The sequence below is a fragment of the Phaseolus vulgaris genome, chromosome 7, assembly GCF_051622355.1.
Source record: "Phaseolus vulgaris cultivar YP4 chromosome 7, ASM5162235v1, whole genome shotgun sequence".
Classification (NCBI taxonomy): Eukaryota; Viridiplantae; Streptophyta; class Magnoliopsida; order Fabales; family Fabaceae; genus Phaseolus; species Phaseolus vulgaris.
The window spans coordinates 10,519,125-10,532,415 of NC_143504.1; the positions used below are offsets into that span (position 1 = coordinate 10,519,125).

Below are 13,291 nucleotides of genomic sequence, written 5' to 3' on the forward strand. Positions count from 1 at the left end.
ATTTATTTTTCAATTATAGTTGTATGCAATTAAAAGATCATTTTTGATACGGGAACAAATTATTTCTGATAATGTGTTGGAGCTATAATTCGATAAAGGAAAAAAAAATTATGAAATAAATATTAATGCAGTATTTTTGTTTATTAAAGCAAGATTCATTGATAAAGTTTATGCATAATAATAATAATAATAATAATAATAATAATAATGTTTTGGAAAATCATATGAATGATACATTGAAATATGTATCATTCAAAAGAGTTATGAAAGTCCTTAATTTGTTTAGAGATTCGTGTCATAAATAAGATTGAAGATTTGAAAAGAAAAACACATATGCATAATAAAATACAACCAAATTTTTACGTAGTTTAGGGATTTGTAGTCATTATCTTCACCAGTTTTCTCATTCGTCGCTCGAGAGGCATGCCAAAAAGTTGTTTTACCGCATTAGGATGACCACACAAGAAATCGTAACCGTTATCCAACAAATTTTCATCATGTATGTTAATCTCCACTAATATTTCCCAAATATCAGATTCAGAGTATTGGAAAATCGATGTACCGTAGAGTGTGCGCGTGTGTTCACGAAATATGGAGTTTTGTTCTTCTTCTGCAACAACATGGCGTCTGTTATATTACAGATTTTCTTCCGTAGCATTAGCCACTCGTTGTGATGACAAAGCAACAACCTCAGATGAAATGGCTTGTCGCTTAGCAATATGACATAACCTATCTGACTGATCACTACCCCTCCCAAGGATATCAGTTAATCCTTCAAACCTTGTGTTAAATCTTTCCAATTGCAGATCAATGATGTCCACCATGGGGGCTTTTATTTTTTAGCCCCTAGAAGAAGAAGTACCACCTGACGGTTGGGATGGCTGAGGTGGCACTAATGGGGGTGTCAAATTAGGGTTAGGGTTGTATAAATCAACATTAGGGTCAACTGAGCAAGGAGTTTCACATTGGGTCGCATCCAGTTCTGACTCCTCTGGGATGTCCTCCATATTGTGATCATTAAGATCTACATTAAAATTATGAGATTGAGTTCAACTTGATGACTATAGTGTTGTTCTCCCACCGTGGCCGGTAGCACGATCAAGCCCTCATAAGTCTTCCATCAACTTGTAGTGTCTGATGGGATTAACACGCCACTTTGCGACCAAAGGCTTTGCCTATTCATTAATGAAAAGAAATACACTTATATTCATAATTACTAGTTAATGTATGTGATAAGTGAACATCAGGTTGAATACGTTACCTTTATCAACATATCCCACACTTCATCCTCAGCCTCGAAAATTTTCGTGCTTGGATTCCAAGTGAAATCACTCAGTCCACTAAATAGATCATGGATCTCATGCCATCTGTCCTTAAGGCTTTTATGCATGTTCTTCACATTATTTTTTTGTAATCCCTATCAATCCACTATGATGTAGGGATTTAACGATGTTTGTGTAACCCTGCGTCGTCCAACTACCATCAATGCGGTTACCCATAGATGTTTCATCGATCATGGCATTCAGCAGTCAGAAATCCATGTCAGTAGTCCATTTTTTGTGTTCACGAACACCTGTAGATGACTCTAAAGCAATACCCTTCCCATGATAAAACCTAATAAAAATGATTAATAATTGCAATAACATAAATAGTTTCATACATAAAGATTAATAAAGGTCGAATGTCAACACTAAACAAACAAATTGTTCTTACAACAATATAAATATAAGTTTAGGGATATTACATAAAATTAATTATTACAATAACTTGTCCACATTTTATTTGCTATAGTATACATAATTTGTGACCCGAGCTTGTAGTCATCCTCACGAGTTTGCGAGTGTGACGCATCTATATCTCTTTGCATCAAGTCACTGTCAACTTCTTCTAACAAAGAGTCATCATTATCCACCCTGCGAAGAAAGTTATGAAGAATACAACATGCCAAAACAATATCGGTCATAGTGTCCACAGAGTAATGAGGCTTTGTTCCGCTAGCGATAATTGGAAAACGCTTTTTAAGGACACCAAATGTTCTTTTGATAACATTTCTTAGTGAGGAATGGCGATGATTAAACAACTCACGGACATTTTGTGGACCTCTTCGGAAATACTCTTTTAGATGGTATCGAACTCCGCGATATGGAGTTATAACTTGGGTTTTGAGCATAAAACTCGCGTCTCCAAGGTAGTATTTGCCTACAACCATCCATTAAAAATGATTACTTATAAGTCATGTGACCAAATGAATATTTATTGCACTTGAAAACACACTCAACTAACCTTACGGAATGACCAATGGATCCTCTCGTACAAACGTATCCTTCAATATCCTGGAATCAGAGGCTAGAGGCTGTTCCTTCTCACCCGGCAAAAACATATGTGAATTTCATGTTAAAATCACAAGCAGCAAATACGTTTTGCGTTGGCCAGTCTTTTCTTCCACGAAAACGAGGAGCATCAGCTCGGAGGACTTTAACACGAACGTGAGTGTCGTATATGGCACCCAAACAATCCTAATACATAAAAAATTCACATTTATAAATAACTTGCATTACATACAACATGAATTAAATATTTAACTATATTTTCTCATATTCATACCTTAAAGTATGGAAAAAATCGATTGTTGTTTAAGATATGAGGTTCAACCTCAGTCTCAGCTGGTTGAATTAAGAACTCTCCATGCAACATCAATATTGCCTTCAAAATATTATGAAAGTGATGAGACACTGTTTCCCCGGACTGATAAAAGAAGAACGAAGCACTTTGATTCTTGACGTTATGACCAATGATGTGTAAAAATTTAGTCACTTGTTCTTCAATTGTAGATTAAAATGAATCTTTAACCATCATCGTTCTTCTTATCCGTTGACATAAATTAATAAATGTTTTCGGACCCATGCGAATAATGTCACGACATCTTTCAGTATGAACCAAGTACGACATCAATTCTTGCCAACGACGCTCTTTTTGTGGAACAAACTCTGGTATAACATTATTTGTCTCGGTTAACACACGCAACACATTCAATCGATATCCAATCATGAACAGGATTGTCATTGTTGTTACTTGTGTCTGCAAATTGATTTGCTCTTTTATTTGTGAAATTAGTGTGAAATCAACACCAACTACATCAAGATTCATGTCATTCGTGTTATACATCTCGACATTTTTGAAATACATAGACCAATGATTATCGTTATCTATGGTCACAAATCCTTAACAATCATATAAGTTTAACTATTAGGTATAAAGAACCACTTATAAGTTTTTTTACTTTTTAAAATAAAATAACATATTATATATAAACTCTAGAAAGTGATATAATTATAATTGTATTACAAATTCAAAATAATATTTATAAAGTGTTTTTACTTGATTTTAGAAAAAATTAAATATTATATGTAGACTACCTATAAAGTAGTATTTAAAATATTTAAATATTTTGTATATTTATAATTATTTTATAAATTCAAAATAATATTTATAAAGTTCTTTTACTTTACTTTAGAAAAAATAAAATAATATATGTAGACTATCTATAAAGTAGTATTTTAAGATATTTAAATATTTTATATAGTTATAATTATTTTATAAATTCAAAATAATATCTATAAAATTCTTTTACTTGATTTTAGAAAAAAAAAATATTATATGTAGACTATCTATAAAGTAGTATTTTAAAATATTTAAATATTCTGTATAGTTATAATTATTTTATAAATTCAAAATAATATTTATAAAATTATTTTACTTGATTTTAGAAAAAATAAAATATTATATGTAGATTATCTATAAATTAGTATTTTAAAATATTTAAATATCTGTATACTTATAATTATTTTATAAATTCAAAATAATATTTATAAGTTCTTTTAGTTGATTTTAGAAAAAATTAAATATTATATGTAAACTATCTATAAAGTAGTATTTTTAAAATATTTCAATATTTTGTATACTTATAATTGTTTTAAACCCTGTTGAAAATAATATTTAAAAAGTTTTTTTACTTGATTTTAGAAAAAATTAAATATTATATGTAGACTATCTATAAAGTATTATTTTAAATTATTTAAATATTTTTTATACTTATAATTATTTTATAAATTCAAAATAATATTTATAATTTTTTTTTACTTTATTTTTAGAAAAAATTAAATATTATACATAAATTTTATGAATACCCGAAAAAAAAATTAAATATTAATAAGTTTTCTTTTTTTAACTAGGAGATAAAAATAAAACACATTCAAAATTTTATTAATACTTATTAATGCGCTTAAGCAAAGAACTTAGAAAATCAAAGGTCAACATACATCTATTAACATAAATAAAACAAATAAATAAACATTACAAATTCATTATCCAGAATTATTCTCCACATTCCAAATCCATTATCTATGAAATTTACCTGCAAAAAATGTAAAGAACAACAATGACGGAACCACCAACGACCACCACGAACCACAACCGTCCACCGAGTACCACCAGCGGAACCACCACCGACCACCACCAGCGGAACCGTCCATCACCCAACGACCACCACCAACAAAACACCACCACGAGCGAAACCGCACTTACACCTTGCACCTCCGACAACCGCACACCTCCAATGCTTGCGAACCTCTGACAATTGCGCACCTTCAATGCTTGCGAACCTCCGACAACCGCGCACCTCCAACACTTGCGAACCTCTGACGATCGCACACCTTTGACGACCGCACACCTCCGACCACCTCTAAGGTCCTCCCTCAACTCAAAACACATAACTCACCTCCTCTCCCTTCCCATATTTATCATCCCTCTCATGTTTATTCATCACCCACAACAGTTGAAGTAACCCACCGAACATTGTACGAATCTGTATTCTTGCAGATGGAATCTCATGCGTGCGAATCTTATGTGGAGGGAATATCTGCAATTGCATGGCACGACTGTTATGGAAATAGGATAATAAGTGAAGGGTAATGGTAAAAGCCAAAGCCAAAACTTTCTCACCAAATCTTCATAAGCTAGCAAAGATCCCTTCTCCACTTTCTTTGCCTTTCCTCTCTCTCTAATACCTGCAAACACCTAGATGCAAATAGGAAGTTTCCTTGCTTTTCAATCTGGGTGAACAGTAATCACCCGGATCCAAATAGTGCCTTAAAGTGAAAACTTCAATGTAAAAGAATACACAAAAGTTGTGTATGGTTGTGGCGACTTATGTGTATTTCTTTTACAAGTCATCATCTCAATTTAATTTTTTTAGCATAAAGTGATATTTTTTAAAATAAATTGGGTTAAAAATACATTGTGGGATAATTTTTTTTTATTTTATAAATATTGTAAAATGAGATGTAGGTTTAGGGTTTAGGTTCAAATTTATGGTTCAAGATTTAAGGTTGGTGGTTTAGTGTTAAGGAGTTAGGATTTGTGGTTTACAATTTAGGGCTTGGAGTTGAATGCTTATGGCTTATGGTTTAGGGACAACAAAAATATCCTTGTTGAAGTGAAGTAATGAAAGGTTACTCTCGTAATAAATCCCATTATAAAACATATTTTAACAAAAATGTAGATGTCAAAATTATTTATATGTTATTACTATATTTTTTGAGTCAAAATTAATTGTATTAAACATAGAGAGTGAGATTATTTGTAGTTTTTGATGAATTGAAACTTTTGTTTATGTATAAATTTTTAGATTATCTAATATCAATGTTAATGAAAGTATAAATTATATAATATATAACAAAATAATAGTACATGTATTTATGTTAAAATAAATACATAAAATAAAAATATTATATAAGTTATTAAAACAATATGATATTAAAACATTTGATGATGAAATAAACATGATAAAGGATGATTTTATTATCTAAATGAACAATTTCCCCTATTGTGAAATTCATTGCGACAGTAAGAACATTTCTTTAGCTTGTTCTGAATTGGTTGATCCATTTCATTTTGAAAATGAGTAGTGGTTGATGTTCTTGAATTTTTTCATCGCATGTGGGGTAAGGTATGAAATTTGGTTTGATATAAGTAGACCAATGATCTTCATTTCGAACTGGATGGAATTCAACTTCATAAGCCTTTCTAATGGTATGGAGGTTGTAAATGACAAGAGGAACAAACAACTATAACGCGAGGACAAGGAAGTTGAAGAGTTTGAAAGTGGTCACAATTACACCACCACCGATTTAATCAAAATGTATATGACACTGGTCGTCGACCATGTTGGGGGTGGCTAATTCTTGAACATCAATTTCATAATTCTCTCACTTAATAACCTTTGCACAAAACACATTTTGTTGATTTTTTTTCTAAATAAGGTTATGATATCTTTTGCATAGTAATGACATGCATGTAACATCATGTTTATCTTTAGTCCTTGTTCCACACACCATGTTTTTATTCTTTCGAAGGTTTCCTTTAACAAAGCAAAAATCAACAAGGAACGAGCTCCCTTAAGAATGAAGTTCATGCATTTGGCTAAATTTGTGGTTATATGGTCATACTTTTTGCCCCTATCGTACGCCTTAGACCATTTTACTAACAGTATATGATCTATCCAGGAAAATGTTTGCTTGAACTTAGATCGCATAGCCAATAACTTGTACTGTGGGTTGCTTCATTTCATAAGTTATCATAAAAAACTAAATGAAATTACTTAAATGATAACATAGTTTGTAATTATGTATGAGGATATGCCAACAATGTCATTACCCATATTAATCAATTGTTATTTCAGCTCAAAATTTTGGAACTTTTTGTTGAATGTGATATGAAATATGCAATACACATATTATTAATCCAATTTCATCGGATTGAACAGAAATGAGACCATCTCCTTCTCATCCAACTTTTTCGGGTTGTAATACTGAGATTATGTCGATTGCTCTGTCAATAATCATGCACAAATTTGGTTGAGGTCTGACATATTGCTACAAATGCCGAAAGAACCATATTAGAGCCTCCCGGGTATCGCCTTCAACAATGACCAACACTAATGGACATATGTTATGATTTCCATCTTGAGCGATTGCGGTCAACAATGTTGCATGATATCTTTCAGTTAAAAATGGGTCATCAACTTGTAAAATGGGCTTGCAAAAATTGAAAATGTCAATGCAAGACTTAAAGGACCAAAACAAGTGATCCAAAATGTAACAATATATGTCTTCAACACCATCGTCCAGACAAGGAGAAGCAATATATTGCACAATTTCCCCCGAATTTCTTTCTTTTATCGGTCCCAACCATCTGGGGATATCATTGTACGATTGTTCTCAATTTACAAATGCCATAACAAGAGCTTTTTGTTTTCCCGACCATGTTTTTTTATATATGATAGTATAGCCATGTAGATTTTTTATTTCTGCAATTAAGCTTTTGATTGAGATGGACAAATTTGATCGAAGTCAACACCATGGACGCAATATGAGTTTATCCAAATTATCATGATCTTTAGAAAGAGTGGTTGACAAACAAGTATGTTGTGCATCTATTTTTTTTTTTTATCTCCCATTGTCTTTGGATTTTGTTAAAAGATGCACGTATTCTCCATTGACATCCTCTGATGAATATGCAACGAGCAACGTATATGTCTAGCTTTGATTCCACAATGACAAATTTGTAACCATTGTCTAAGTAGTATTACTTTATGACATTCAATGTAGTTTCCTTTGTGTGAAAGACATGTGTTTGTGGAGCTCATATTGAATGTTATGTCCGGATTGATTGTTGACAGAATATGTTGTGAAGAAGATGTCATAAGAACATCTTCATCTTCCAAACTGAAGTCATAAGTGTCCTCATCTTCACTTATGTCAACCACGATATCTGTAATCATTGTTTAATCATGATCACTTACTGATGTTCCACCAACATGTCTTGTGTCCATCTGCATTTAAGAAAAATAACATTATCTTATACAAATACATACACATATATATGTGTGTATGAAGAAATTAGGAGTTAAGAAGACGATGGAGACGAACATTACCTTTACGACTTCGATCAAACTTTACACTATAACAACAAGGATGAAATGTTGTGTTCACCAAGCTACTGATTAATGATTTTGCATGAAAAATATGAGATACAAATTAAAATGAATTGGATGTACACATGAAAAAGGCCATTGGCATTGGAATCTTATTATATATCATACATTTAGAAACACAATGCATTATTATATATAATATAATTAATTAAAAAATGATTCATTATGACAAGTCCAATCCCTCAACTAACATGTACAATTATCCGTATTCATCTAAGTAGTCCACTTCATGAAGGTTGAAACTGCGGGATATGTTGAATTTCACAAGGTGAGACTCAATGCACATCAAAAACACAACACGCTGCCACAAAATCACAAAACAAACCAACCTATGAACACCAATGGAAGTCGTGCTAGATCATTACGACTTCAAATAGAATTGAATTCGTCTCCCACAACTTCAAATTGTGTCATGAATTGAAGTTGCCTCTCATCCTAACAACTTCAACACTTGAAAGTTGCACTATGGTGTATCAACTTCATTAAAGGAAGAATTGGTCTTGCATGTAGGTGTGATGATTTCTTCTTATCACATGAATGCTTTGCTTTGGTTCCCCTCACATGCCTACAAAAGCTTTCTTCAAAGATTTCACGCACTCTAACATCTCTTTGAATTCAAAGCTTAAACATGCACTGTGTGATAGGAGGTTAACAACTTTAATATTCACACTACAACATGCACCAGGTCATGTGTGGTTGAATGATTTTTGGCAAGTACTCTTATTAAAGAGAGATAGGACGTCGTAAGTTGCATTGACAACGCCATTTCGCACAAGCTCACAATTCCCCTACTCTTCCCATCGGAGTACAGTATGACGGCGATGCGGGCCTCTACCTTCGGAGGCGGCAGGTTGACAACATCGAGTGGTGGAGGAACATGAACAATCTCCATAATTTCTATTAAAGATGGACGACATGGGGATGATGGCGACACTGTGACGGAGGAGAATTTTCTGGTGGTGGTGGCAGGTGAGACAAATGATAGAAGAAAGAGGATTATGACAATGAGGGATCCTTTCAATTTAAATGTAAATACGATCCATATATAATTACATAATATTATGTATTTTATTATAATTTAAATCTATTTTTCAATAGTAAATTAAAATTTTATTAAAGATTAATATTTTAAAATATTAAACTTTTACTTAAGAAAAAGTAAAATATTAAAGATAATATATTTTATAATAATCATATTGAAATAAAAAAATATAAAATATTCTTAAATAAATATAATATATTATACTGTAAACTATAAAATAATTTTAAATAACATATATATATATATATATATATATATATATATATCTTGTCATGTGGCTTATCATTTTCAATTTAACAGTATTCTCGTATTAATCGGTATTCTGTCTAGTAGGAGGGGATTATTTAGCAAACAGAACCCTACCATTTCAATGTTGTTTCTTCTTATCAAAATTACATCAGAAAACAAAAAAAGAGAACGTAGTTGGTGTTTGAGAAGGACGTGAGTTGTGAAGAGGTAAGTTTTATTGTTCTGTATGCTCCACTTCTTATCTCACCATTCTGCTTCCCACAATTAAATCACAATTCATTCCCTTTCGGTGCAGATCAGATCATTTCTAACAATTCATAAAAAAATTACATTTTTCATTCCCAAAACTGAATGACCCAATCTTCCGAGCCCAAAGGTTAGTTACAACCCTAGATTGTTTGAGTGGAAGAAGCCTTCTTCACTCTGTAATCGCATCCAGGCTTCTGTGTCAGTGGCTGGAGTTTGTATGTTCACTTATTACGACTCTGTGTGTATCTTGAACATTACGTGTTTGTTAGAATGCCAATTCTAGTGGCATCAATGAATTGGTAATTGATTGGGTTTTCTTTTCACTCATCATGTCCCTCGGCTGAGATTTCAGGCCAACATTTGAATTCTGTGACCAATAATAATGACTACAGTCCAGAGTGAGGGGGCAGCAAAAGGAACTGCCACAACTGAGAAAGCATTCAAAAGATGGGGCAGGAGAAGCCCATTTGTGAGATACGGCCTTCCTATGATCTCTCTCACTGTCCTCGGTTCTCTAGGCCTTGCCCAACTCTTGCAAGGCAGGTTAGGCTTTAGAATTATTATTATTGTGTTTGTTGTATTTTTCACTGTGATTCAATCATATATATTTGTTTACTTTACAACAACTATCTTTAAATTTAGGTTTACCACAATTTCTTATCATCTGACAATGTAAATTTCTTGTAGAGACAGAGTATAAAAATTTAACTGTGTTTATCTAACTCTACTTTTTTCATTGCTCATTCTGTTTGACTTCATCCTCATTCTAAAAATAGTGCAACTGTGTCTGTCCAGCAAGGATATTGCAAGGGTGAAAGATGATCAAGAGTGGGAAATAATTGAAACAAGAAAAGCATTGTCTAGGACTGGACCAGTGCATGCGTACAATCCAAAACAGATTTCCTTGGACGATGAGCTAAAGGTCTGTTTTCCTCTTCATTAACAATTTATCGTAGTCTAGATTGTCCATGATTTAATTTCTGTTTGTTGTTGCATAGGCTTTGCAACAAAAGGTGGATATTAGCAACTATGAATACAAGAAAATTCCTAAACCAAATGAAGGCAATCGAGACTAGAGTAGAGTTGTGGATTTGAAACAATTTTTGTTAGAATTTCTCATATACCGTTATCGAAATCAACTTTTATGGAGTCAAAAGCCAGTTCAATCTTGCTAGTGAAGTTGGTATTGCCCTGGATCTTTAGAGTTTTGACTTTTGATTATGACATTATGGCAGTGGAAGTTGAGATAAAATTTTGAAATTTGTGTACCAAGGATTTTTAAGTACGGTGCTGGGAATAGCAAAAGGTACTCGCTTGGTTCTACTTTAATAAGGGTGAGAAAGTGTAAATGCTTCTTGTCATGTTTTAGTTTGTCTTTTTCCCCTATCTTGCAGTGATGCAAATTGGATGTTATAACGATAATGCTAATGGAGCCACTTTTGTCGTCACAAAACTCAACACCCGTGGTTCATTTTCAGTGTTATCAAGTAAAATTGCTCGTAAAATTATTCGAAAGGGTAAGGGGATTTACTGATCTGTACGAAATATCTGTAGGCTCCAAAAAAGATTAGCACATTTCTGAAATTACTTTGTAAGGACGTGGTTACTTGTTTGCTTGGAAAGTACAACATTCCACCCATTGTTTAAATTACAATTCAAAATCCCAACTGCCTCCGTAACATTAAACTTTTTACTCTCAGGATTGCATGATGACTTCAATTACGGCTGTAAAAGGTACATCTATTCACAATTTTCTACTACATTAACTATCACCACATAACTGCAAATACAATTTAGAACACAGTCACCTTCCAAAGTCTCTAATATATGTACAATGACCTAGAAAAAAAATCCACTCTATATATCTTTGATATTGTTGAGATGCACAACTTTGAGGCCAAAGATGAAAATATCCATATACCATGATATGTAGCCTCAAAAGGAAACGAATTAATCTATCTAGTGAAAGTTATGACGAAAGTGTACTTTATGCTTCTCTAAGAAACAACTCCCTTGGCAAACATGAGCATGTATCCTAGTGACCTAGGGTAGCCAATGATCTCCAATTTTTGGGCCGTCTAAATATAAAGTTCGTGGGTGTATCCCGCAAAGTATCTCGTCACTTTCTTTGCAGCTCTTCGATGATCCATACTTGAATTACTCGAATATCCGCGTAACATCCCAACGGAAAATGTGATGTGAGGTTTTGCGCAAACCTATGCATGCTCTAGACTTTCAACAAAAGCTTATGAAGAGGTATGCATTTGTTCTTATTAAAGATTATTCTTCGGGTATTGGTTCGAATGAATCTGGTCACTCTTCGTAAATAGTTGGATACACTTGGTAAACAATTTCTTATCCGAAACACTAGAATTGAATTCAACAGAAGAGGAAGTATTAGGATTGAATTGAACAGTAATTATTTGGATTCTGCTAAAATCCGCAAGAGACTAGTTCAGTATTTTCCATTCCCAAAATTTTTGCAAAACTTGTAATTTGACAGAATTTCCATAAAGTCAGCAACCCAATTGTAATCGTGAAATCGTTATCCCTGACAAGTGATAACTCTTGTTGCAATAGACCAAGGCAGCTAGAACTTGCCTTCTTTGTGCAAGTTGATATTGTTGGTCTTTTAGTGGATAGTTCCCTGGTATATTCAAGTTGCGAACCCTATACTTGAGATAAAAAGGTTTTTAATATTTGGTTTGTAACAAAATTTAGTCAGTCTGCAACTGTGTAGTTAAAAGGTTAGTTCTACATGATGAGCCAAAATCCATTATCTAAACATATGGCGAAAAACAAGAACATTTGTTTACAATGCTGCAAGAGAACGGAATCACAAAGGACTAGAATAGAATGATGGACCACACTACATCTAATTATAAACACGTCCATGTATGGCAGGGATGGGTTCACTGGATTTGTCGTTTCAGACCTGCTTACACGTGACTTGTATCAGTGCAACTCATTTAGTCACATGTGACTTCCATGGTTTCTCCCTATATGCAAACAACCTAGAGTGCTGTGTAAGAAAATAACAAAATTCTGTTGGACCACTTGAGACATCATAGCACTTCCTCTAAGTTGATGGAGTAACAATTTTCTAATTCCAAAAGAGTGGTTTTTTTACATATGTAAGAAAATGTTTCAACAGTTTGTACACAAACTAGACAGATTTCACTCTCATACTAAAATTGTTAAACTGAATGTTTAACTTAATTTTGTAAGTCTTACCACTAATCTTATATTAATGTTTAACACATTCTTTTTATTAATTTCTATCATTCAAAACATTTTGTTTTCTTAAATAATATTGCTCGTTATCGAAACTACATCCAAATAGCTTTGCATCGTGCCAATTGTTCCAATCATAAATTTTATTAAGAAATTTATTTCACTTTAAACAATCTGTATAAAGAAATTAGCCAAAGTTATTTGTTACCAAAAAAAATACGACTTCATTTATTGCAAACTTTATTCAAAACACTCTTCCATCTTATTTCGCTTGGTTGAGTTAATTTAAATTAATTGTCGATACAATACTAAATAAAGGAAATGGCCGGAAAAAGAACTGATACAGCCCTTATTTTTTTTAAGATAACAATAATTTTTGTAAGGAAGAGAAAGTATAAAGGACTATAATTGAGAAATGGAAGAAGCAAATAACTTTTACTAGGGAGGGCTACATGGTTAGACTT

General features: G+C 32.7%; 1 protein-coding gene across 9 annotated transcripts; it reads left to right on the plus strand.

The window, feature by feature from the left end:
* The first annotated feature begins 9,410 nt into the window (after nt 1–9,410).
* Nucleotides 9,411–11,286, plus strand: LOC137827681 (cytochrome C oxidase assembly protein). 9 transcript variants are annotated; one of them, XR_011083766.2, is made up of 6 exons: nt 9,411–9,551; nt 9,640–9,808; nt 9,946–10,136; nt 10,389–10,515; nt 10,592–10,899; nt 10,988–11,053. XR_011083766.2 is itself a non-coding variant. In XM_068633929.2 (5 exons), the coding sequence occupies exons 3-5, from the start codon at nt 9,976–9,978 to the stop codon at nt 10,667–10,669; spliced, it is 366 nt and encodes a 121-aa protein (XP_068490030.1). In that variant the 5' UTR covers nt 9,411–9,551; nt 9,640–9,831; nt 9,946–9,975; the 3' UTR covers nt 10,670–10,942. The 9 variants fall into 9 exon arrangements, 7 of the variants coding, with proteins under 7 accessions (XP_068490030.1, XP_068490029.1, XP_068490031.1 ...); XR_011083767.2 differs by having other exon boundaries at nt 9,442–9,551; nt 9,645–9,808; nt 10,988–11,286; XM_068633929.2 differs by lacking the exon at nt 10,988–11,053 and having other exon boundaries at nt 9,640–9,831; nt 10,592–10,942.
* The last annotated feature ends 2,005 nt before the right edge of the window (nt 11,287–13,291 follow it).

Bases quoted from the DNA above. Each gene is read 5' to 3' on its own strand.
- LOC137827681 (XM_068633929.2), top strand. From the start codon at position 9,976: ATGACTACAGTCCAGAGTGAGGGGGCAGCAAAAGGAACTGCCACAACT. The intron at 10,137-10,388 runs GTTAGGCTTTAG...GTGTCTGTCCAG, and splicing joins GCCCAACTCTTGCAAGGCAG to CAAGGATATTGCAAGGGTGA. The intron at 10,516-10,591 runs GTCTGTTTTCCT...GTTGTTGCATAG, and splicing joins CCTTGGACGATGAGCTAAAG to GCTTTGCAACAAAAGGTGGA.